General features: G+C 45.9%; 3 protein-coding genes across 3 annotated transcripts; 1 reads left to right on the top strand and 2 right to left on the bottom strand.

The window, feature by feature from the left end:
* Positions 1 to 1,200: 1,200 nt before the first annotated feature.
* clptm1 (CLPTM1 regulator of GABA type A receptor forward trafficking) lies at positions 1,201 to 11,110 on the bottom strand. The gene is made up of 14 exons (XM_076141204.1): positions 11,003 to 11,110; positions 7,416 to 7,549; positions 6,552 to 6,675; positions 5,968 to 6,126; positions 5,608 to 5,725; positions 5,424 to 5,509; positions 5,069 to 5,189; positions 4,701 to 4,945; positions 4,468 to 4,561; positions 4,196 to 4,386; positions 3,913 to 4,008; positions 3,413 to 3,548; positions 2,618 to 2,785; positions 1,201 to 2,169 (listed from the first exon to the last, which is right to left on the bottom strand). The coding sequence occupies exons 1-14, from the start codon at positions 11,060 to 11,062 to the stop codon at positions 1,964 to 1,966; spliced, it is 1,938 nt and encodes a 645-aa protein (XP_075997319.1). The 5' UTR covers positions 11,063 to 11,110; the 3' UTR covers positions 1,201 to 1,963.
* An 818-nt stretch (positions 11,111 to 11,928) lies between these two features.
* On the bottom strand, positions 11,929 to 15,764 carry tbcb (tubulin folding cofactor B). The gene is made up of 7 exons (XM_076141193.1): positions 15,578 to 15,764; positions 14,276 to 14,416; positions 14,000 to 14,143; positions 13,402 to 13,498; positions 12,998 to 13,189; positions 12,756 to 12,828; positions 11,929 to 12,666 (listed from the first exon to the last, which is right to left on the bottom strand). Exons 2-7 carry the CDS (start codon positions 14,393 to 14,395, stop codon positions 12,552 to 12,554), a joined length of 741 nt encoding a protein of 246 aa, XP_075997308.1. The 5' UTR covers positions 14,396 to 14,416; positions 15,578 to 15,764; the 3' UTR covers positions 11,929 to 12,551.
* A 2,197-nt stretch (positions 15,765 to 17,961) lies between these two features.
* Positions 17,962 to 25,742, top strand: six5 (SIX homeobox 5). Its single transcript, XM_076141181.1, has 3 exons — positions 17,962 to 18,902; positions 20,260 to 21,749; positions 22,300 to 25,742. Exons 1-3 carry the CDS (start codon positions 17,992 to 17,994, stop codon positions 22,974 to 22,976), a joined length of 3,078 nt encoding a protein of 1,025 aa, XP_075997296.1. The 5' UTR covers positions 17,962 to 17,991; the 3' UTR covers positions 22,977 to 25,742.
* Positions 25,743 to 25,807: the final 65 nt, after the last annotated feature.

Below are 25,807 nucleotides of genomic sequence, written 5' to 3'. Positions count from 1 at the left end.
TTTGTCTCAAAATTAATTAAATTGAGCAGTGTCACTAAAGGTCTCCTTATAAAGCTCATGGTGCTGGGTGCTTTTATTTTGAAGAAATCAGCACTTGTAGCTACAGGCGCAACGTAAACGTCTCGTTGGCCGCGTCAGTGTTTCTCCTGGTTGCATCATCGCTCCGCCCGCCTGCTCCACTTTCCAAAGAAACGAGGAGAAAGCGGGACGATCATTTCACCATGCAGACACATTCATGTTCACTTGGACCAGTCCGCTGGCTGCACGTGTAAATGCTCCCTAAGGGGGGCGTGGCCAGTGTTTGCGTAACATCAACTTGGACGGGGAAGAATTAATTCAGAAGTTTGCACGCGCAACGGTGCCACCTCGAGGTGACAGAGAGGAATGACGACTTAGGGGAAATGGAAAGCGAAAGCTCAGCTGTTTAGAGGAAAAGAGGGATGGAAGCTACGGGAAAGGCCCCATGGGTGTGTGTGTGTGTGTGTGTTTCTTGAACACCTGTATCTCTATAATGGGGATCTTCAAACCAGTTCATAAACTCCAGAGTCCAGTGCCGGATGTAGGCATTAAGTTGAGGTGGCCCCAAGATGAGCGAGTCCACAATGTTGCATTTTGGTGATGATGGAACCCTTTCGTTCATATTTAGATCAGATTTCACCTTCTGTACAAAGTTAAATCCACGGGGGCGGTGGGACCAGGGAGGGGGCCACTAACCAGTATTTACCCAGGGCCACCAAACACCTCCTGCCCCCTCCCAGAGAGGCTTGATCTAAAGTGTTATGTAGCAGGTAAAAGAAAAATGCAATCACTTTATATCACACTTATGTTTTACTATAAACATGAGGGCTCAAAATGTAATAACATGGAACCAACCCTCTTCATTTCAGGATTTACAGCACTCAAAATAAAAGACACAATTCTTCCAGTATACACCCGACTCTCCGGCCTTACCTACACCTCCAATTGGCCAGACGACGTGCGTGTGTGGTCAGGCTTTAGCGGTCTGCTGGGGTCCGATCACAGTGCGGACATGGCGGAGGTATGGAGGTGTAACTGAGGCCTCCGACTCCACCGTGTTCACCACGGGGCTCGAGAGTGCGAGAGGAAATCGGAAGAAATCAAAGCCGCAAATTAGCTTTTGCTCGACAGGTTCGAAGTCGGCAACATGGATTACCAGGGCAAGCTGAGGGCCTGTACAAGTTTCAGAACGTACAAAAGAACCAACCAGTGACTGAAAAACAAAGTCATTGACAATATTAATATATTTATATTAATACCAACAAGGCTGTTATTTTTTTCTGTTTGAGTTCAGAACATTAACCATATGTTTAAACTGAGGGTAGTAGTCACTGTCTTGTGGGTCGTGTCCCGTCGGGGTCAGTCGTCTTCGGGGATTCCGTTTGCCACCTCTCGCCTCGACCATCCGGCGTGGCCTGGTACCCTTTTCCAGTTTCCTCTGGCGCTACTCGCCCGTTTCTCAAACAACCCAAAAACGCAGCGCTCACATGGAATGAAAAGAAAAATTCACAAGGAATCTACAGAGAGAACAAACGCTGCACTCGGCCTCTTTCTTTCCTGTATATAAAAAAACAAAATGTAGTAAAGCTACGACCCCCCCCCACCCATCCCACCCCCTCCCAAGAAAATTACCCCAAGGACATAGTTACCCTCTGAAAATCATACAGAATACAGTACATCACATTTTATTTTACTTCACTTGAACTGCAAAACGAGAGGGCGGGACGGGTGGGGAACAGAGGAGCGATGTTACCGAGTTGACACTGAAGATGATTCTCTGTGGATCCACCAAGAAACCAGAGGGACAGTTGAAGTGATTTTTTTTTTTTTTTGTAGTGGCGTCCATGACAGCTCAACGACTTCCTTCCCTGCCTCGTTTCCTCAAGTCCACTTCGCCCCCGGCCAGTGCTGACGGCAAGGAAGGCAGACGGGGTAGGGGGCCCCCTTAATCGTTCTTCTTCTCCCCCGTTGGTTTGTCCGTGATGGCTGCTGGGGTGGTGGCGGCGGTGTCGACGGGGGCGGTGGCGGCGGCGTCTCCCTCTACCGCATCCTTCTTGCTGGGGTCGGCTCCGCTGGTGCCGAACTCGTTGACCCTGTTGGGGTCCACCCGGTAGATCCAGCGCTGATAAAGGTAGACGAAGAACACCACATCTGTTGGAGAAGAAGCAGAGGGCAGTTTAATGAGGTGACCAGGGGGTTGAGGCACTAGGTGGAGCTACTGCTGCACTGTGGACAGAAAGTGTTGCCAGGCGACAGGCACTCCCTCTGTGGCTACCAGAAACAATCACCAGGGATGAATATGTCCTCATTTTCACTGTGGTGAAGCGGAGTCTTCCTCCAAACAAAAACAAACACATGCGACCGGACAAACTACTTCAGCTGCCAAAATCTTGGTAGAACCTGAAACCACCTCCACCTGTCTTCATCTCACCAAATCATCTCAAAACGGCTCCATCAGCATGCTGTCAGGCGGCGTAAACAGGTTAGACAACCCCGAGCATTGATGGACTTCCAGTGATTCATGTCAGTTCACAGAAAGCTATCAGTATTCCTTCAAACACAAACATCTTTGTGAACAGGAGGAGAGAGAGTGACGCACCGTCTCTGAGGCATCCTATCCTGTACATCATGGGCATCTTGATGACGAAGGCAAACAGGTCATCAATGAAGGTATTGAGGGCCTTGTAGGTGAGCATCCTCCACGGGAGGTGGGCCACAGATTTCATTTTGTAGTTGATGAAGAGCTGTGGCGTCATTGTAATGAAACCTGGAGGACAGGGAAGGAGGCTGTTAGTCGTTACTTTGACACCAGGAGCAGCAAAGCGCCTTCGTCTATTTTTAATCAGCATGTTAGCACGGGCGACTGGGAATTACATGTGCAACCATGACGCAAGTATGAAAACATTAGCTTTGTGTACATCCACTCACAAATAGTAGGAGGGCGCAACGTAACCAGGCTTCATCTGCAGTCTTTAAAAATAGATATGCAGATGCCCTCAGGCTGTCAGACTACACAGGAAATTGATTATAAATAGAATTTCACATGGGCTTTGATCGTCAGGTTTTTGCAAAATCCTCCACCTTTTAGTCGCAGAAGAAGAGAGGCAACATCCTGTGTTGGTAAAAAAACAAACCGTATCCAAAGAAAATGAGACGACGCCATGGACGCAACATAAGTATCTCCTGACCACGGCGAAGATAAAGATCTTTGTGTTTGTGACCTCAAGAGTCTAAACTGTTAAAAAAGCTACTTTTATATATTTAAAAGTAATGCAAAGACCAAATAAAGTTGTTCACATGGACTCATGATTACGTTATTTGCCGTAACTGTGTGTGTGTGTGTGTGTGTGTGTGTATGTGTGTGTGTAGGACGCTGGTCTTCAGACTGACTTACCAAAGGTTAACAAGAAGCCGTAGAGCATGCTGAGTACCCACGAGTACCAGCCTTTGTGTTCTACGTACAATAAACTGTAGATAGCATAGCAGCCAAACAGAGGGTAGAGCAGCCATGACAGGTACTTGAAGGCCATCTGTGTGCAGGAGGAGAGAGGAAGAAGAGGAGAAGGCGTCAGCTTTTACTAGGGACGGTAACAAGCAACTGACACCAAATACGTATCCTTAGCTTTTCTAAGACAATTTGGTGAAACTCTGTACAGTAGTCACTTCCTGCACATTTGATTTATTTGTCAGTAGTTTGATTAAGACAAAAAAATGAATAAAAAGTATTCAAATGAATAGGAGTAAGCATTTATATCTAAACAGATTTCAATTTAATTAAAGTGCATCAGTGACATATGGAAAATGGGAGTATAATTGAAGATTTAACATGCATGTAAACATGTTAACATACTGAGTGAAGTTTTGGTGTTTTGTGTAATCTGCGTTCTGACTTACGTCGTCGTAGATTTTGGTGGAGGACTGCACGTATGTGGACTTGTCTTTGAATACCAATCTGGGGATCACTCCTGCGATTTTGTTCTCTCTGTCCAACTGGAGGAAGACAGGGACGGGAGATTATTGGAAGGTGACAGACGCCACAATACGGACACACAAATCAAAACATGACACGGGTACAACCAAAGAGGAGCAAAGGAGCAAAGACAAAAAGAAGAGAATAATAACAATGATAACAAATTATTCTGAGTACATTTTCAGCTACATTAAAATAGTGACTTACTTTGACGTCCATGACCTTGGTGATTTTCCACAAGTCGATCAGAAGCCCGATGAACACGCTGACCTGCACCACGAAGTTGGTCTCGTTGTCCAGGATGTACAGCAGCACCACCAGCGACTGGAACACTCCGAAAATGATGGAGCGCACGGACAGGCCCTCCAGAGACTGCCGGCTGTTCCAGAACTGGATATCTGTGGGAGAGAGGAGCGGGTGAGGGGCAGGCAGGCGCCGCACGGTTCATGTCTATGGGGTAAGGGCGAGGGTGACCTTACCGTTCTTAAAGGCGAGAAACTCAAAGATGCTGTGCACTATGGAGACGACGATGGTGAGGCCCAGGAGGTAGGGGTTGGTTTCCAGTAGGGCCACCTGAACACCAGGAGAGACGTTTCACAAGAGTTAATGCATCACACGGCTGCGCTGCCTCAGTCAGAAATATCTGTTACCAATCTTGTTTAATGTTTGCCGTGAGAGAGCCGTTAGTATCTCCCCGCCCTCGTTGTCTCACCTTGACCGAGTCCTGATCTTCGTCAGACTGCTCGTAGGTGTCTTCTGGGAGGAAGTTCCAGGGGGAGCGGGCGTTCTGGGCGGCGTACAGCTGCCAGCGCCACAGGGACAGCGGGCAGTAGTTGAGCCGCAGCGGCAGCTTGCTCAGCGTGTCGTTGATGGGGTAGTAGTCCTTCTGAAGGTTCCAGTAGTCATTGAAGTACACAATGGGGTAGTAGTCACCACTTACTGCGTCAAACTTAACATCTGGTAGGAGAACAGAGAGGAAGGACAGTTAGAATGTGGTTCCCTGAGCATCGACCAGCTGATGTGTGATCAAGCTGGATGAACATGGACAGGGTGAAGAAGAGGCGAGCGGGATGAGCGTACGTTGTTCTAGAGGAGGAGGAACGGAGCCCTTCACCCATGCCGTGTGGTCGTCTACCATGTTGATGGTGAGGTTGGGGTGCCAGTGAGAGATGACCTCCACTGGTCCGTGGCTCTCTGCCCTCTGCACAGGAGAACGAGGTTAGACATATTGGACACAACAACAGGAATCCAAACAAGGCTATTGGCAATATTCAAACGTGTAAGGCTGGCGTCCAAAACCGATTACATAGTATGCCACAACAAGAGCCTCAAGCAAAGAAAAAGAAGAAGAAGGAATCAACCCACATGTTCTGTGATTGAGCACCAATGTGACAATCTGAACCGTCTATTTGAGATGATGTACAAAACTACTGACCTTGATGACCTCTGGGTCGGCTTCCGTCTCTCCTGTTAGCAGGTTCTTGGTCTTCTGAAACTTTCGGCGCTTGAACTTATTCAGCACTGAGGGAGCGAGGAAAAAGACGAGGGAAGGTGAGGAACATCAGCAGGAGCTTTCACGTCATGTCATGTTGGTGTGATGTGAGTCTGCATGGACTTACTCCTTGAGGCGTGAACTGATGCCAGCCTGCGATATTGTCCCTTTCGTTTGGGGTCAGGGTGGAATCCACTTTTAGTGAAGTAGATGTGCATGTACAGGGAGCCGTTGTGCTGCACCGTCTGCGTGGAAACAAATATTAGCTTCAGAGAAATGCACATCTGCATCACAAATCCCCGTCATGTTCACTATCGCTGCGTATTCTGGCTCTATTTAGGCAATCTGCTCCCTTTCCTTATCTGTGTGTTTCCCCTTCTCCCCTCTTACTGCAGTCAGTCACATCTACCTGCCCGACCCCATGCCTTCCCACCTCCTCTCGCTCTTACCGTCCCTCCATCCCTCCATCCTCCAGCCCTCCCCTTACCTCTGGGATGTCCATCTCTTTGTAATGCTCGTAGCAGCCGTCGCCCTCCTCCCCCGTGCTCCAGTCGCCGTAGACCAGGTCCCTGTGGAACCAGAACAGGGCCTCTGTGTTGTTGAAGTCGGTGAACACCTCCTCCTCCGAGATGAATACGTATAAGTCCTGGAGGCGCGGTGAGAAAAGAGAGGTGTTTATGATATTACAGGCTGGGGAGGAGCTGAGCAGTGAACAAAAGCGCAACAGTGTATCAGCGTTCACGGTTTCGCCTCACAAATTAGGAGTTGCAACATGTAGAGACATTCTAGGAATTTTCAGCGTCTATTCGATTAAAATAAACATCCAGTTTAAACAGAACAACACGCGTTGCAGATACAGCACAGGTGTGTGGGTCCAACCTGCATGAGCACTGTTAGACTGAGCACGTCCTGTCACTCATCATACTAAATATTCATCAATTCAATCGAGACATTCTGGGGCAACTGGGTCTGTCAACAAAACAAAAGCCGGTGTGATGCTGCACTTTCTAGGGCCGTTCACAGAATACGAGCAGCGAGCTTTGTCATAGTGAGGGGAGTCATCTTTAGTACCATGAGTGTGTCCTTTGGAAACAGGTTCCTGCTGGGAACCCTGGGTGCCCCGGCTGGTGTGCTGGGGTCAGGAGTGGACGGCCCCCGGCGGAACCAGCTGCTGATTGCCCAGATTATGAAGATTCTGGAGAGAGGGGGAGAGAGAGAGGAGCAAACCGGGTTCAGGGGGGAGAAGGAAACTCAAGCAGGTGAGGAGCTGCGGCAAAAGACCAGCAAGGAAGTTCTGGATGAGTGGTATGAATCAGATACAGAGCCGGAGGTACAGCTACTGCCTGCTCCACCCACCTGCAACCTGCAAAACACCCAAAATAACTGAACACGCCTGTGTGGGTGAACAGGGCCGTCAACAGCTCCTTACAGTTTAAATGCAGTCCAACTGTGTGGGGAAGCTGCAACAGTTTCCCTCAGTTTTCTGTTCTAGCTGCTGGATTGCGACCAAGCCAAGCAACTGTATCTCCAATTAACACACTTCTACTCTGAGAAACTCTCTCTCATCAGTCTGCTTCTCTCCATTTCACTTTATAATCTTAGTCACTGAACTGAACTACATTGTGTTTCTCTTACTCCTCATTAATTATTCAATCAGGTTGATTCTTTTCAATTTCTTCTGGCAAAAGATCAGTCAACAACCACCATTGATGTGTGTATGTCGTTGTAAGTGTGGTGAATTCTCGTAGCTTCACATGAGGAAATAAGAACGTTGGACGAGAAAGAATTTGGGGAACAGAAGAGTTTGCAGATCTGCACTGTCAGTAATATTACATTATATCATTTCATAACATTCACTAATGCTTGGGATTCTTCAGTGTTTTAAAGTGCAGTGATTGTTTTCCCCAGCGTACTGAGCCTTGTGCAGAGCCTCACCTGAACAGGACTCCTTTAATGACCTGCCACGCATTGGGTGCTGGTTGCGGCGGCTGCTGCTGGGCGTCCGGTGCGTCTCCAGCTGTCTGCACCACTTGGCCGTCTGTCGCTGCAGCAGTTCCATTGCTGCTTACCTAAGCACGTGCACAAAACACACACACAGACGCAGCCATTTAGCAGACCTATTCACAAGAACATATCTGAATAAATCAGCATGAGTACAGCCTCACTACATTACAACTAAAACATTTAATCAGTCATTAAAATAGGGAATAACACCGCATGGACCCCAGAAACCAATTCACACACACACACACACACACACACACACACACACACACACACACACACACACACACACACACACACACACACACACACACACACACACACACACACACACACACACACACACACACACACACACACACACACACACACACACACACACACACACACACACACACACACACACACACACACACACACACACACGATAAGGTGAACGGAGGGTTCTGAGGGCGTTGATGATGTGGGTTCTCCTGTGACAGATCATTGACCTCCTGACCTCAGCATTTAGAGCTCAACAACACAGGAGTGACGACAAATCTCATGCTCATTTACAGTAGCAAGGATGAAACTGGATACAATCACAATGTAACCAAGCGTCATTCCTCATTCTGTCAAAGAGAAACAAAATGGCATGGAGGGCTCGACTGGAACATGGTCGGCGTTATTATCGGGGCCTTTCATCCTCTTTAAACAATGACAGCAGAGGATCTGCCATGAATTTCTGTTTATTGTAGAAATTCCCCACAACTGACTTTTCCACATAATGTTAATCCTGTGCAAAACATTATAACTAAATAAATTTAAGTTGTTTTCCAGTGAACTCAAAAATTTACTGGGATATTGCGTCCAAACTAGATATCCTTTCAGGTTATTTTAAGATCAATCCCAATCAGTAAAACCCATCTTTAAGTTATCCTGAAGTAAATGGAGCCTCCCGAGCTGTTAGCACATCAGTGTGGTCTAACCCCCGCAGAAGGGCCGCATTCTATTCAAGACACACAATAGACCAGCACATGCCAAGTCATGAGACTCGCTCACTATCTAAACATCCAATCTCTCCCCCCGTCACCAACAAGAAGGAGGACCGAGCCTTTACAATCAAACGCTCCGGGCTACAACATTTCAATAGTGTGCTTCTAATTGATTGCTAGGGTAGATCCTGTGGGCCTGGAAGGCAGAACAATCGCAGCGTTACAGGGGACAGTTTCACTTTGTGCCACAGGCCAAACACCATTGAAAAACACCTTCTCTCAGGGCCGTTAAGCGGCTCAGGAAAAACAGGCTTTTCATCTGTGCGGCCACGTCCTGTAGTATTCAAACACAAGTGATTCTATTACCGGAGACATGGATCTCCTCTACTGGAGGGTCGACGCAATAATCATCACACAGACCGATTGAAACTTGGCTGCTGCTGCTCAAGATAATCATTCACAATTTAGACAATCTCTCACCAATGATTAACAATTGGCCAGTCTTTAAGATTGCTAGGTAAATGCTTTACAATGCACTGTGTGTGTGTGTGTGTGTGTGTGTGTGTGTGTGTGTGTGTGTGTGTGTGTGTGTGTGTGTGTGTGTGTCAGGAAGAGGGCATAAAGTTCAATGGTTCACAGCGCTGAAGGAAGTGAAGAATGTGTCCATGCTGTTGTTCATTACACGCAGACATTGGTGGCTGCTGCAGGTGGAAGCAGGCGGTGCTGTGGAGAAATTGTGCCATCTGATACAGCGCATATGGTTGTAAAATAGATGGCAGGTATCAATGACAGAAAACAGTATTTGCGCTGCACTGATGTTTCTTTTGTTGATGGCACAGCTTCAGCTTGTCATCACTTTGACAGAGCGTAATATGATAAAGCGGCGGGTTGTGATAGGCAACGCTGGCTCCTATGTGTGTGTGTAGACCTGAGGCAAATGAATAAAGTGAAGGTTGTGTTGAGAATTTACTACACTGTGGATAGTAGATGAGTCTGCCAGTTGGTCGTCACAGCAACCAAACTCTAAACCTCTGACAGGAAAACCAAAGCAAGGTCAACCAACAATACATAAACTAACTTAATAAGAGGACTTTTATTGTAATGACGCAATTCTACACAAATACGTAATCAATGTACACACAAACACCATACTACAATCAAAACTGAGACCAAAACCAGGTTTAACAGGGTTAGTGACATAGTTCCTGTTTCCACGGCTCTTTCAAACTCGGTTATATCAAAACAAGGTCAGATGAAAGAAAGAAAGTAAATACACTATTAAACATTTTACAGACTGGCTGGACACATGGCCTCATTATTCCCTAACTCCCGGCTACAATTTTGGTTTTGATCTGGCCTGAACTAATGTACCGAATTGGAGCAAATGTACCGTATCTCTGCTTTCACTAAAGTAGAGAAGCTTTTACAAATTTTCAACATTCTTTAGGTTATATATGACCGGCTGTTAAACTGTCAAATCAGCCTTGTCAAGGAATCTTACAATGTATATCAGTCTTTGGCCTCATAATTAAACCTGATCTAATTTTCTACATCTTCATCCTCTCAAAAACATAGTCCAGGGCCAACTCATCTTTACTATAGAGGTCTTCAACTAGACCCTGTTTCACAAGCTCAGATCTAAACCTTAATCTGGATCCAAGACCTCTGATCTAGTTTATCTGTAAACACAGTCTGAGGCTCGTTGTGTGAAGGTGAAAACATGTTACCAACCTAAAACAGACCCTCAGGCTTTGGTGAAAGTATAGTCTAACTCACAAGGACGACGTCATTTTGTTTTGTCACGATGTCACAAATACATAACTGGGACTGAAGCAGTTTTTTTTAAGTGGTATGACTAAGATACAGCAGACGAAGATGATAGCCACTTCTGTTTTCACAAACCCTTAAACTGTAACACACCAATCAATGACGTCATAATCTACTCAACACTTGCCTAATCTTATCACAAGATTTTGATTAGTCTTGATATTGGGCAATGAAGTCTATTTCACACTTAAAATTAAGATTTCACAAACGGTTCTAAACGGCCCGTGGACTGTCAATTCTTGCCTTAGACCCGTTTGGCAGCTTTAGGTAGTGAAATGGCGCAGAAAGAGAATATAAACGGTCACATGCCGCTGTCTCATGAAGCGCACCGGCCTGGCAGACCGGCCGGGCTGCTCCGGGGCTCGGGCCTTGTGTATGCTAGCACACCGCAGCAGTCAGCCGGCTCGCGCTGACATACAGGCACCCGGCTACCTACACTGTCACCCGGAGAACAGTGCGTGTCAGCGGGTCACGTCGTTGGACAAACCCCCCTCACGGTCCGTCCGTCCAGCCGCTAGCTATCTAACGCACACCGTCAACAGGAGGGGGTCGTTTTAAAACCAACCGGCACTGACAACGTCACTGGGTCTCATCTAGCCGTACGGCGACTACACGGTGACGGCGACAGACTCAACGCGGCGAGAAACGACGCGGTCTCCCTTCCTCCCCCCCGGCAGTTAATATTGAACACGGCTGTATGAGTGTCATTCATTTTACCTCGCCGTTGCTCACGGTAGCTTCGGTGGCTTCGGCTGCTTCGCTCTCCTGCGTCGCCATCTTTCCTTGTCTCCGTTCGCACACACACCACACTGCTTGCTGACAAATCTCGCTGCGTCTCGCGAGAGCTCGATTGTGTCGCGTCACTGGAATGACGTCTGTGGTCTCCATTTTTTTACTGCCTTTTTTCATTTTCCTATCGCCCAATGTGCCGTTATATTCACACGATTATTTGTTTAAATAAAGTAATTTATTAAAATAGAATGTTTGGTTTGTAATAATATTTAGTTGTGTGATTATTTGATTTATTCAAAGTGTCTTATTTTCCAATTGACAAAAATTCAAGTGTAATTGAAACGGAACGCAATAGATTCTGTGAAAGATTCTGAAGGACACCACTTTTTATTCATTTCTAAGACAAATTTTGTCATGGTAAGCAGGGACTGAAGGAAGTTGTGATGACTCAGAAATACAATACACTACAATATTGGCAAGTCCTGTTAAAATGTCTATGCTTCTCACGATCAGGCCTTCTTATATTGATCTCACAAACACAAATATAATTTAACTAGATATTAGTGGCAAAGCTATGTACCTGTTGTGGTGCTTCCTCCTGCTCCCTCTTCAGCTCAGATGCATCACTTCTTGGGTAATCCTGGCAAACTGTGAGTGTGCCACTCATGATGACAGTAATGAACTTCCCTTATTGTTTTTAATTTGAAAACACGAAATCTCTAAGTCAAATGTATGTTCTAACCTGCGGTCAAACCTCTCGCTTTGAATGTCAAATAACAAGTGCCAGACTCAAGAGGCATGTTAAATGAGAGTGATGCCATCAAGTGATGTCGTCCAAACTAAGGACAACAACAATGATGTCATATGTAAAGACCAATCACCCAGTTTGTTACACACACAGACCAAGCAGCTCAGTCTGGCAGATTCTTTTTATTTCAGTAAGCATGCAATTGTCCTATGGCACATAAATGTCACAATGTAAAAAGGAAAGCAGGACTGGGATGTTTCCATAATTAGTATTTACATTATTCCAGGAAGCTTCAAAGGACGAAAAACTGATTACATTGATTTTAAATCGATCCATGATGCCTTTGTGATGTATGGAGCAATAAAGGACAAATAAGGCTGGCTTCCATTTTAATAGTATGTTGAGTCTAGTGGTGATATTTTTACGGTGTTAAGTATTTTGGTTTCGTTTTTTTGGTGGAAGGGGGAGGGGTTGTCCAATCTTCAAAACCACTCTGAACAACTTAGTCTTAAAAAACACAAAGTTAAGCGTTAACTATAAACAGTTATATACAAATCATCTGTACAGATCGATAACAACTACATAAGGCGAAATGAAGTTGGTATCTAAACTGTTAATACTAACTGTTAAGATTAGACAGAGGAGTCCCATTATGAGACAACTAAAGCAAGTAAACACAACTGAAACCAAAGTGCTTTGAGTGAAGAACTGTCTTAATTAACTTTCAACGTGCTGAAAACTGAAAATCCGCTCTGCCCCCCTTCTGACATGGAGTACGTTCAAGAGCTAAATCTCATCCAGATCATAATCCTCCACAGGGAAGTCTCCCACTGTCACATTCAGGGGCTTCACAAAGGCGCCGTATTTGTTGTCGCATGTGAAGTATTGTCTGCCTTGAACACTGCAGAGGCAAAGAAAGATGCAGAGTCAATGGCTAAATCCGGAACAAACAAATAACGTGTATAGGCAGAGAAATGACAGCTTTCGTACCTTCCGTCGTGTTTCCCCAGAGGCTCGTCATACTTTATTCCCACCCAGTAACCGGGCTTGAAATCGGCTGTGCCTGCAATCAAATGACAATTATAAACACACATTTATGTTGCACAGGGCTGAAATAGAGACATTGACCTTAACAATCATACATTCCAACAAAAGCTGTGTACATATTGATTGTTTTATTATTACTTCTTATCCATAAGAAGGAGCAGCAGTTGGGCTTCTTCCAGACTTACCAACATACATTACGGTGCCCCGCTTTGTGGGTTGCCCTGGGGACTGCACTTCGCATCTGCTGCCGACAGTGATGGCGTCAGCGGCAACTTTCTGCTCCTCCTCTCGAGCAGCGGCCTCGGCTTTCTTCTTGGCCACTTCCTCATCGTTGTAGCGGCCGACCTGGCGTTTCTTCATAAATGACCTCGCCGACTCTGCGGGGGGGAAGATGGTTAGCTGATAGAGAAAGCTATAAAGGAGTATTAAAACGTATTCATATTTAATTACCAAAGTATCTATAAATGATTTTCCTGTGGATGCAGCTAAAATGAGCCCCAACATGCATCATCTTACTTCTAAATCAATACTATCAATCTGTTATTAAACATACTAATGCCAGAGTAACTTAAAGTACGCCAGACTGTACCTGATCTCTTTGCATACGCGTCATCTGAGATTTCAAACTTCTCCACCTGGGACACGTCGGTGAACTCGCCTTGGTTGGCTCCACTCTTATCAATAACCTGTGAGAGGAGAGGCACAATGAGACCGATCAGCTCTGTGGAATGCCTCCATGCCAATCAACTCTGGATTATTTACACTACGGAACTATAATGCAGATAAACACTGCATTCAATTCATGTCCACATGGCATTAAATGCAATGGCAGACACTGGAAAGTTGGAGAGCTGGAGAGTTAAGACATCGTTCATTGTGAATATTTTTGGCCGGTGTGTCTTTTTCTCTACTTAACATTAATCCGCAGTGAGATGTACGTGAGCAGGGATTTAAATCTCGTCGATGCTGAGGTGAAGAGTTTGTGAAATTGTCACCTGGCTCGTGTTTATCTAACCAACGCTCTGTACTCCAGTATGTTTGCACTGCATTATGCATATTAATCAAAGTGATGCAGATTTGAGAGGATAGAAGTAAAACGACAACATTGTATAGACATATAATAGGAATGGCATGTGTAAATCACAGCTCTTAACTGACATTCATTTCTTTTTCTGAGGTGACCGTACATTTATTCTGCAGTCATTATCCACATGATAGGATCCCAGCAGGGCTTCGTTGTCATCAAGTTTCTGCAGGAACTTGTCACTGATGCAGTACAACTCCAACTCCATACAGGATGAGGGTAAGCCCACGATCATCTCCAACTTCCCCTAATTGCAAAAAAAATAATAATAATTACACACAGACAATTAACAACAATGGCACTTTTACACTGGAAATAAACTCCTTCTAGTGACATATACAATGCAATGCACAGTAAACAAACCATTGAGACTCATTACCTTGAACTCTGCTATGCTGATACCTCTGTTGAACCTGCGCTGTGCTTCAAGGGAGGAAGCCGTGCTGGTTATACGCACAGACACAATGGGGTCGGTGACGATGATGACGTTGTCCATCATCCACAATGTGTTTAAAGATCACTGAAAATGGAGGACAAAGGAGATAGCAACTGAAACAAAGACAGAGTAAGTGATTTAGGTGCACAGGGCAAACCCGGGGATCAGGTCCTTTCTTCGGCCTTCTCCTTACTAAATACATTTATGCTGCATCCCAATAATACACACACTGCAAATCAATGTAAGAATACAGACGGTATAAGATGCAAGTGTGTGTAGGTTACACACATTTCAAGAGCCGTTTGATATTAATTAGGCCTGTTCATGCACAACTTCAGGTCCTTGCCACACCCACTACGCTGCTTTTACCTACACCTCCCTCTGGTGGTGGTCCAAAAGTATCCATGCACCTGCAGTTGTACTGTGAAGTTTGAGCTCCAGAGTTTGCCTACAAGTGCATATTCAGGCCGCAGTGTGATTGTCGAGTCAGCATGTGGGCAAAGAACATAATTGATGATTTGTGGCCATTTGGGGGGCACGTTAACGCTTAGCTCGCCTTGCAGTAAAGACTGAAACGCAATTACAGCAACAGGCAGGTGTTCCAAGCACTCAAAGCAGGATATGCTTTCATAAAGCCTTTATTAAATCAGAGCTATCGAGTTCAAAACAAGCCACACGCTGACAGATCCAACCTGTTGAGGCCACAGTGCATCAGCTGGTGGACTGTTTCTCACATTATGCTGTCATAATGTAATGAAGGCTTTTGAGTCGCTGTCTTGGACATCCTGCCTGTTGCTGGAACACGCACACACCGCCCAGTAAGATGCATTCAATTCCACACATGCTTTGTTTGCATGTGAAACCTCGTGTCAGTTTCGCACATGCACACTTGATTGTTACAGACCTGATGTAAACAAGAACAAATTAATCAAACTAAGATGCAGCTTTGCGATTACAATGAGAGAATTTAGAGTTAATAAAAGCGGACTACGCCTACTTGACCCAGTTTCATGATAGCTGTCATTCTTTCACACACACGTGATCGGATATTAACAATGTGTTTATAAAAGCCGTACTGCGCCAGTGTTTACTTAGTATAACGTATTAATGTTGTATTAATTATTATGTTTTGTCCTTAACTTCGTCTCGGTGCAGCTAGTGGGTTTGGGGTTAGCTAGTTATTAGCAGTTTGGGTGTCGCCATAGTCACGTTGGACTGCACGTTTATGTTGCCATAGTTACTTACGAATACGCGTAAATTCCTTCGGGGTGTCGACAAACTCTGCGAGAAACTCCCAGTCCACCTTGACTTTCACGTGTAAGTCCGCTCGCTGAAGAAGCAACACTCAATGCGTTAGATCCCGATGAAAAGATGGAGCAAGTTCCCTCGCTGTGCGGCTGTGGCAGAAACAAAAACTACTGCGTTCTCTTCCTGCTACGCCCCGTTCTGGAACGTTCTACCCGCCCTTCTACTGGAATGTACCAATCAAGTAGAGGGAGGAAATAATTTAACCAATCATAATCCGAAATTGCCTTTGATACCGCCTACATTTCCTGAGACTGACAGGAAAGACATCCAATCATTGAATAGGAGTGAATAACGCCACTGACGCAGCGGTAAATGTTGCATTGGTGGGCTCAGAAAGAGGAGCGTTGATTTTCTTTCCCACCCACCCAAAATCCGACAGTCGCGCGGGCAATCCGGACGTCTGTAGCCAATACGGACAAAGCAGGAGGAACCCTCTCCGAAAATCAAAATAAACAACAACTCTTAATTTATACATGTTTATGTTAATAGTAACGGTACTGGATAGGGACAACTTCATGAAGACATAACATTCATTCATAAGGCCATATTTGTGCAAAACTGAAAAGGAATTACGACGTTCCGGTGTCACGTGATATCGAGTCCTTTGCGCCGAGCCCTCCATTCCATCGTCTACCTTGAGGCAACCACACAGTGGCGCTGCATTCCACAACATGAGGACAGACAAAGGCCTCTGCAGAGAATATGCAAACGAATACGTTGAATCTAAAGGTTTAACTGCATTTGTATGGTTAGAATTTAATGAGTACGTAACAGATTATCATAGTCTTTGCAATGTAATGACGCACTGAACAGTTTCATGTCCTCTTGATGCCACTTTTCCTTGAGAGCTCCCATTCATAAATTAATAATCAGCCTGCTAAACCCAGACAAACACCAGTAACCAGAGATGAATTTAGAGAGACTGAAAACCTAGTAACACATTAACAGTTCATAGTAATAAGTTAGGTATAGTTCATCACAGCGCTGGATAACCAGACCAATAAATGTTGCTTAACCAGACAAAAGTGGAATTCTGTACAGCAGTAAAGCTGCTGCTATCAAGTTCTGTGTTTTGCCTACAGTGTTTGGTCATTATTCAAAACAATTTATTGTCATTGTTGTGACAGAGTAGTTTACCTAATATGTATAAATTCATGCTGAAACTTTTACAGCAGCGTTCAGCAGTAACAAACATATAACAATAACAGACAGAGGGACGTGTATGTCTTCTGCCCATACATGCTCTGGTCTGAGGGGAGGAGATCAAAGAAATAGGAGAGCTGCTGATAAAGGAGGAGGAGTGTGTTTCTTTGTGTGTGTGTGTGTGTGTGTGTTTTGGGGGGCAGCCCACAGCCTCACAGCAAAAAATGCCATTCCTCTTGTTGCTGGTTCAGATGGAGGTCTGCTAACCTGCCTGACCCCATTCACACACCTTATCTGCACATCCTGCACATCCTGCTCATCTGTCTGACTGATCATCCTACATTCAGGTCCTTATTCTAAGCAGGCCTTTCTGTGTTCCTAATCACAGTCTTGTTTCCCCATCACACAGTTTTTCCACTTTAGGGCTTAACCTACTGAAGTGGCCTGAACCCACAAATACTCTGTAAAACAAATGGACAGAATAGCAAAGCCCATCTTTCCATAAGATCAGCATGATGCAAATCCTTTGTAAAAGTTTGAATGTAAACTCCATGTACAGTAGTATTAGTGTCGACCTAATTATATGTTATTGTTCTTCCAGTATTTGCATTTGGAAACCACACCAGACAGGGATCCGGTTAGGGAACTGGGATGACAACAAACTGAAAAGACCCACCTGAACAAACATGAAAACACTGGCCCACATGGTGTTTACACAGGGAGTGTGAAGGACTTCATCAAAAACACCAATGAAGTAAGATCAGTGGAGCGACCTGGCTGCCATAGTTCAACATACAAACACTCATTTACAAAACATTCTTGATTTGAATTGGAAACAGGAAAATAAATTGTCTGGCTGTTCATTTGTATTTGCTGCAAGTATGCAGCAGTATAAAATATTCACTGTGAGAAGTGACGGATATTTAAGTTATAAAAGATTGTTGAAATAAAATTGTGTATTATGGCAACAAAACACATTTCCTCTGACAAATCTAAGCTTTACAGTGGCCAGATAAAAACAATATATTCATTCAAAATATAGACCCCACTATTCTGCATAAACATTCATTAAAAAAATCATTAAAATTGACTGATAAATAATTTAAAAGTGTTTCTTTAATTACTTTGAAGTTAGTAATTCAGTAAGTAAGTAAACAATTTTATTTTGAAAACCATTAAACTCTTTAAAAGCCATCACGGAGGCGAATATGCAACGCTATTATGTCCTGTGTAATAAGCAGCGTGTGTGCGTGTGTATGTGTGTGTGTGTCCTCTGGAAAAGGGGCGTGACCGCTGGAGGCTCAGCCGACATTCGTGGTTTCGTCGACGGTCATCGAGTGGGAGAGAGAGAGAGCGCTGTGCTGCGCCGCGACGCGGAGGGAGGGAGGAGGAGGAGGAGGAACTACTGGAGGAAAAAAAAAGTTAAAGTGAAAATGGCTTCCTTGTCTTTGGAGTCTGCAGAACAATCTGAGAATAGCCCGGAGAAGCCCACGGAAAAGGACTTGAAAGAGGAAGCGGACGCGGTCCAAGTTTCGGAACAATTGCTCCAAAGTTTCCAGAAGTCGGCTCTGAGTTTCTCCACTGACCAAGTATCATGTCTGTGCGAGGCCCTGTTGCAGGCGGGCAATGTGGATCGCCTGTGGAGGTTTCTATCCACCATACCGCCTTCGTCCGAGCTGCTACGTGGCAACGAGATCCTGCTGAAGGCCCAGGCACTGGTGGCTTTCCACCGGGACGAATTCAAGGAGCTGTACGCCATCCTGGATAGCCACGACTTCCACCCGTCTAACCATGGGTTCCTGCAGGACCTCTACCTGAAAGCCCGCTACAAGGAGGCGGAGAGGTCCCGGGGCCGCAGCCTGGGCGCCGTGGACAAATACCGGCTGAGGAAGAAGTTCCCTCTGCCCAAAACCATCTGGGACGGAGAGGAGACGGTGTATTGCTTTAAAGAGAAGTCTCGCAACGCCCTGAAAGAGTGTTACAAGAGCAACAGGTACCCCACTCCAGACGAGAAGAAGAACCTGGCCAAAATCACCGGGCTGTCCCTTACTCAGGTCAGCAACTGGTTCAAGAACCGCAGGCAGAGAGACAGGACGCCGTCCGGGACACACAGCAAAAGGCAAGACGTCTCACACTCACGCACGCACGCACACACACGCGCGCAGACACACACATCTATCATGCATATCAAGTGATGGAACTCTAGATAAGTAAGAAACAATTCAGGTATCAAGAAATCTGCAATCATCTCGCCACGTTATTACAGAAATGACCACATCAAAGATTTCTGGTTATGAAAGAAAGCAATCCCCACTGTCTTACATGTACACCTACAGAAAGGAGTGTGTTTGTTTAAGTGACCAAACACACATATGTGATTGGTGTGTGTGGACTGAGGGAGTGTCCCCTCCTGTCAGGGACGAAGCCTGCAGGTCTGCAGCATGTTGCTTTGTTGTGAAATGTGAGATCAGGCGCCCACCATGGCTCAACTTCCCCGAAACCCTGCAGTGCTCCCTCTGCCCCACACAGCCCCGGTGACCCAGGAGAGGAGGGAGCGAGGGAGGGGGTGGGGCGGGCGGGCGGACGGAAGGCAGGGAGGGAGGAAGGCAAACCCCTGCACACACTGAAATAAAGTGTGTCACTGTGATTTGCTCACCATGATGGGGTGGTGGGCTTCACTTAGGAGACAATGAGAGAGAGAATCCAGCAGATGTGTCTTATCTGGCCTGAGGGTCTGCGGTGGTCTGGCAGCACAGCCAGCTGCTGTGCTCTGATACACATTAACTACACTGCCAAACCGCTTCTAGGAATTTGTCTTCTATTCGTCTGGCTATTGATTCACAACAGCATATGGTTTGTTGTTTACCACAGAGGAGATAACCAGGAATGCATGAGCCAGATTGAGAAGAATACTACAAGTTTAACACGTTTCACACCCTGCGTCCACTGGGCAAACACACACACACACACACACACACACACACACACACACAAGTCGTAGAACTGGAAGGGTCTTACTTGGCAAGTAAACGTGTGGATGAAATGTGTTAAAGGAGCCGTAGTCTAGACCTTACTACACAGGCATAACTGCTCAAGCTGAGATCTCTTGGCTCATGTGCTGTAATAAAATAATAAACTTCACGCTGACGCATTGAAGTAACACCGTCAGTCTCTACGTCTTCAGCACTGTTGTTGTGGTTCTTTGACCCCACATGGCTCAGTAGGTATTTGTTTTTAATCCCTACCCTCAGTGTATTACAAGATTGTAAACTATTGCTCAGTGTTTACAAACCCTAACTCTAACCCTAACCTAACCCTATCCCATCTGTACTCATTGATTTGTAAGCCCTATCCTCAGTTTAAGTGTTGGTACCCTCTTTGGAAGGGCGTCATTTGCCGTAGAGAGGATCAGGAGCCCCAGTTATACTAGAGAGGAACTTGCTTGTGCCTTAACCCTTTATTTCCTTCCCTTTCAGTGAATCAGATGGAAACCACAGCACAGAGGACGAGGCCATGGACGACCTTTCTGACAAACCGGAGGAAGCTGCTAGCTCCACGCCCCCCATCATCTCTCTCTCTGCAGTGCCTTGCAGCTCAGGAGGTCAGATCATCCTCAACGGGACCGGCGGCTACCTCACAGCGTCTCAACCCCTGCTGCTTAACGGAAACCCCCTCATGCCCAGCAGCGGCGCCGGCGTCATTATCAATTGCCAGACAGTCACCCTGAGTCCCGTCGGCACCAACTCTCCTCTGCTGGTGAACGGGGCTCAGGTCATCGCCAAACCCGGCATCGGCGTGCCACAGCATGCAGGCGGCGCGGCAGAGCAGGGGGTTTCAGCCATGGAGGCCAAGTCCAGCTGTCTTCCGACTGTAGTTTTAAGCAACAACACGTCTGTCTCAGGCCTCGGGAACATGTCAGTCCCTCTGGAAAGCAAGACGGACAATGGAAACGGGACCGCTCTGAGTTTTATCAGTGTCCCAGAAGAACTTCTAATCAAACCGGAGGACAGAAGCCAGACAGCATCTTCCTCTTCTTCGTCTTTATCTCCCTCTTCACAAACTTTGTCCCCGCCAGCGTCTCTCCCTTCGCTCATCTTAACACAAAGTGAGCACCGCCAAGAATCCCTCGCCTTCCCGACCTCCCTGCAGTCCAGCGGCGCCGTTATGTCGAGCTCGGCTGTTTCGGTCTCCAGCCAGCACGGGGAGTATGTTGTCTTCGCCACTGCTGGCTCACAGTTGAACCCTTCCAGCTCCATGGTCTCCTCCTCCCACTCCACCCCTCAGGTCTTCTCTCTGCCCCAGGTGGTCCCATCCATCCAGGGGATACCAGTGTCCCAACTGGTCCAGCATTCCTCTGGAACCCAAGTCTCTCAGTGCCCCCAGTTGGTCCCAGTTTCCCCCCTCAATTCTCCATCTTCCCTGGCAACACAGTTCCAAAGCCCCCACATTCTAAACACAGGCCAGAGACTATCGCAACAGCAGCAAGACGCCTCAAAAACTCTCTCTGAAGGCGCCGCCACCTTAATCTCCATCTCTCAGCTCAGCGGTGCTCAACTGCCCCAGCAGATGCATCAACTGGGCGACCCAACCACAAACTGCACACCCAGCGGAGTTATTTCCATCTCTTCCCCGACACAGGTGGTGCCAGTCCCCCAGACCAAAGACACCACGCCGCCACAGTTAGTCCCCCTCTCTCTGCCGCAGCTGGTCCCGGTCTCTTCCATCCAAGCTTCTCCCACCTTCTCGTTCCCCCAGGTGGTGCCGGCCGGGCCCCCTCTCTCCATCCCCTCCGCTGGTCTGCCCTTACAGATCCTGACCTCGGCTCCCGGTGCAGGAGGGGTCACGCAGGGTCCTCTAAGGATAAACCAGCTGAGGCCCATTCAGAGCGTGGGTCCCCCAACCAGTATGGCCCCGGGGATGCAGCTCCTCAACTCTGGGGTCATTCAGCTCCCCTCTGCCTCTCCAGGTACCTGCTACAAACACACATAATACATGAAAACACACAGATCCAAAGGTGTTCACATGATGTTTGCCTTCACCTGCGGCATGATTTAAGTTTAAACATGCAAATGATGTCTTGACTCAGGTTAAGAGAAGTCTGTACTCTTATTCCAGTTTATAATCCAGTTTGTAATCGTGTTAAAAAAAGAATTCCGGTTACAGCTCCTCCCTCTCCTCTTGATCGTTTTATGATGAATCACTTCTAGGTTAGAAAAACAAAGAAAAACACACACACACACACCCCATCCCTTCTTCTTTATTTTACTCAGCCCTCTGGCGTGAATATTTGTAAAAGGTATAAACAAGACAACTGGGTTAAAGACTGGGCGGGTGTCAGAAGAAGCAATTTGCTGCAAACTTCAAACGGAACACTTTGTAACTGACATGAACGGAACAAAATGGAACTCTTATCGTTTCTCAAAGCAAGAACAGTATGAGCTGTATCTTGTAACTGTATCAATCTTATACAACCTAACTCTTATGGGGTACCTGATGCTGTATCTTCTCTGCTGCAGGTAACCTTCTCTATGGTGGGAGTCCCTACCTTAGCGTTCAACAAGGGAAGCTGATCCTGACCATCCCAGCAGGCATCCAGCTCACCAGTTTACCTCTCAAACCGGTGCCCGATGCTTCTCCCTTCCCCGCCAATGGAGTGGGCGCCGTCCTCACGCCGTCCACGCTTCCCGTCATCTCCCAGCCTTCAACTGCCTCGGGCCCCACCCCCGGCGTCCTGGCAACGTCTCCCCTCAGCTTCATCAACTCATCTCCACCGTACTGCGCTCCAGAGACCGGGATTGTATCCAGCCAAATATCTGCCATTTCTTCCCCTCACACACTGGACCATTCTGTGATCCCAACGCCGCCAAATACTCTCACCCCAGAGAGCCTGCTCTCCCTCAGCCCCATGTGTAGCGGGGTGATGCCCAACATCCATTTGTCCCAGCCCACCTGGAGCCCTGTGCCGCTCTCCACTAGTTTAACTCTGTTTGATGTCCGAGGCAAAGGGGACCTGCCGGTAGACCCAAGTCTGCTGGGCCTCCCTGGTGGAGAGTCGCTGCTTTTGGGAAGTCCTTCTCCAGAGCAGGATGTAGACGATACCTCCCCTCTAGGGAACCCAGAGGAGATGGATGGAGATTCCAAGATTCTTACTCAGCTCCAGTCCGTCCCCGTGGATGATGAGCTGGGCTTATAGTCGGCTTCTCCTAGTAGCCAGAAGCTGACAACATAAATGATGGTGATGCAGGTTACAGGCAGAGCTGTTTGTTCTAGAAATCTGAAAGCTTCTATTCCACATTATCAACCAATGAAGACCTGGCACTTAGTTTGCTTTCAAGCTTTGACGTGGACAGGCAGAGTTTTATGGGACATTCACCTGCCGATTGAACCACCAGGAGATTTGGAGCGCTGCCTGAGATTTTTGGGTCTCGGTGCAAATCTAAATCTAAACCTAATGTGCCTTTATTAGTCTCACATAAACTGTAGCAGATCCAGACCCCAAGAAGCAACATGGATTAATCAGCCTGGCCCAGTTGAACAGCTTGGCCTGGGTGTTTGTTCTTCTTGGCAGTTTCTTTGGACTGTAGAACTTGGAAGAAGATGTTTGGGGTTTGTCTTTGGCAACTGTCAGAGCTGTGGGACTTCCTTTGTCTAACTTTGTCTGGGAAAAACACAAGTCTTGACTAATACCTGTGTAAGTCTTTCCAGAACTCTGTCATTTGGGAGGTTTGGAATTTGTAATTCTACCAACGCTCCAGCATTAAGGTGTAGATTGTATTCAGGTTCACAAGACTTTTGAAATAAGGCTTACATCAGTATTTCACTACTACAGGTTAATGAAGTCTGGGCTGAATCATGCAGCTGATATGCTTCTTGCTGGTAAACAGTTTTAACTTACTTGTTGCTGCAACCCGGGACATAAAGAGGGTCGGTGCTCTATGCAAAGCATGTCAAGCTCACCAGAGGACACTATATGGCACAATGGCCAAGTTGGGACATGGACAAAAAGTTGTTAGATAACCAGCAGTGCATTACACTAAATGTTTGGTGGGAACCCACTAAACCCTTGAAAATACTACCAAGAGTACAATGTATGTAGTAATATGTGGAGAAGCGCATCCTCGTCCCCTGAAGTACACATCCGCGCTCTTCCACGTACTGTGTTATGTTGTCTGCATACGTGCAGACGTTTGATGCACTACAAATCAAAATGGCGACCAACTCACAACAACAACAATAGCTCTTTAGCTCGTTGTACTTTTACTGAAGAAGTATTTATACTCTTTTAAACTTGTGGGTTTTGACAGATTTCCTCGCACAGACTCTGCTCCAACACAACGACCATTTTGCTTCGCTAACACAAGCAAGCCGCAAGGTTGTAAGAATCTGAGAGTTCAAAGTCGCCGGGCACATCAACTGACGTATGCAGAGAGAAAAGGTTTGCATCACGCAGAACCTAAACGACCCCGGGCGTGCAAAGTATCATTTAGGTTTAAGGGATTTTTGTGATTGAATGCACCTACTGGGACACAGTCTGTTTTATTTTGTTTTAATAACTCGTAAGTGCCTTAAAAACCTGTCAGGATTGATGTTTCTTAAAATAAGTTTTTCGATTTTTTACATCATCTTACAATTCTTTTATACCCAACCAAATTTCCGCATTTACTCCATATACGTTTTTTTTTTTTAATATCTACATTTTTGTATGCGTTTGATCTCCAGTGAAATGTAAAGCGAGCGTCCAGGTTGTGTGGTCGCCGCTACGTCTCCTCTTTGTTTTGTATATTTTGCACATTTCATTCACACACATTGTTTACACTGTGCTGCCTCGTAGTTACGACGCTGGTTCGGCTCATATTCGGTTCTCAAACTGTGCTGGACAATGCCCGAGATGTCAAATCGAAACACTCAACACCGATTTCCTAATGAACCACAGCGTAGTTGTTGGAAAAACTGCATCAGTTTAAAATCCAAATTGCTCACTCAATACGTTTACATACACACTGAAACTATGACTATCCTCCGATTAAGGCAATACATTGATTCGTCTTTTTGTCAAACGTTAAAACATAAAGTATACACACCCAGTATGAGACCTACATTATGTGATTGAACACTTTAAGGTTGTAGTGCGACGGCTGTACATACGTTTTGTCAGCGTGTGGACTTGTCTCATACCTGTGTATATTCAGAGAAAATCGGAATCCTATAAAGTCTTTCCTTGTATACGTCTTACTCGCATTCTTGCCTGAATGTAGTATGTATAAACGAAAGTAAAGTGTGTGTGTAAACGTATCGATTGTTGTATGAGCTTCCTACAGTCACAGCACAGGCAGCGGTCAAACCTTTGGCCAGTTATGGTACATAAAACTACAGTGTCACATGGAGTTACGGTAATGGCCTTTGTGTGTTTCTTAGTATGTTTCTGTTTTTGTACATTTAATCTATTTAAAGTATATATCAATCCGTTTCTACGTTAACTGAGCAGTCCTTGTGGAAAATGGACATAGGAAATGACATTCATTTTCATTTAGGAAGGTCACATGGTTGTGTGGGTGGAGTTTGGTTTTACATTGACGTTTAATCATATATAGGTCACCTCTTGTTCCTAAATTTAAATTTGTTTATCCAAGGGCTAAATGGCTTCGACAAATCAGCTAGTTTGGTCGGAGTTATACCGGCTCGATTGTTAATTCATTATAAAAAAGGGAAACATTTTGGCCATTTCCTGCCAAAGTATGTAAGTCCGTACGTCATGTAACGTATATGCACATGTGTCAACCCTGGATCGGTTTTTCCTGCCACGCAACAGACACGACTCCAGACCTAAACCAAAGATCATGTGTGTTTGATTGATTCATAGTTTTTGAAAGCTGTCATTCAAGGTTTTCTCATTTTTGTATTCAAATGCATTCTATTTTTTATATTACATGATACTGTAATAAACTACATTTACAAAGTACCTGTGTGTCCAGTCTTCATGTTTATGCATTGTGAATGTGGCTCGGAAAGTTTGCATGTTACAAG

This window comes from Genypterus blacodes, unplaced genomic scaffold (genome assembly GCF_046128005.1).
Source record: "Genypterus blacodes isolate CSIRO-AG114 ecotype Tasmania unplaced genomic scaffold, CSIRO-AGI_Gbla_v1 ptg000003l_1, whole genome shotgun sequence".
Taxonomy (NCBI): domain Eukaryota; kingdom Metazoa; phylum Chordata; class Actinopteri; order Ophidiiformes; family Ophidiidae; genus Genypterus; species Genypterus blacodes.
This window is presented reverse-complemented; position numbering and strand designations above follow the sequence as displayed.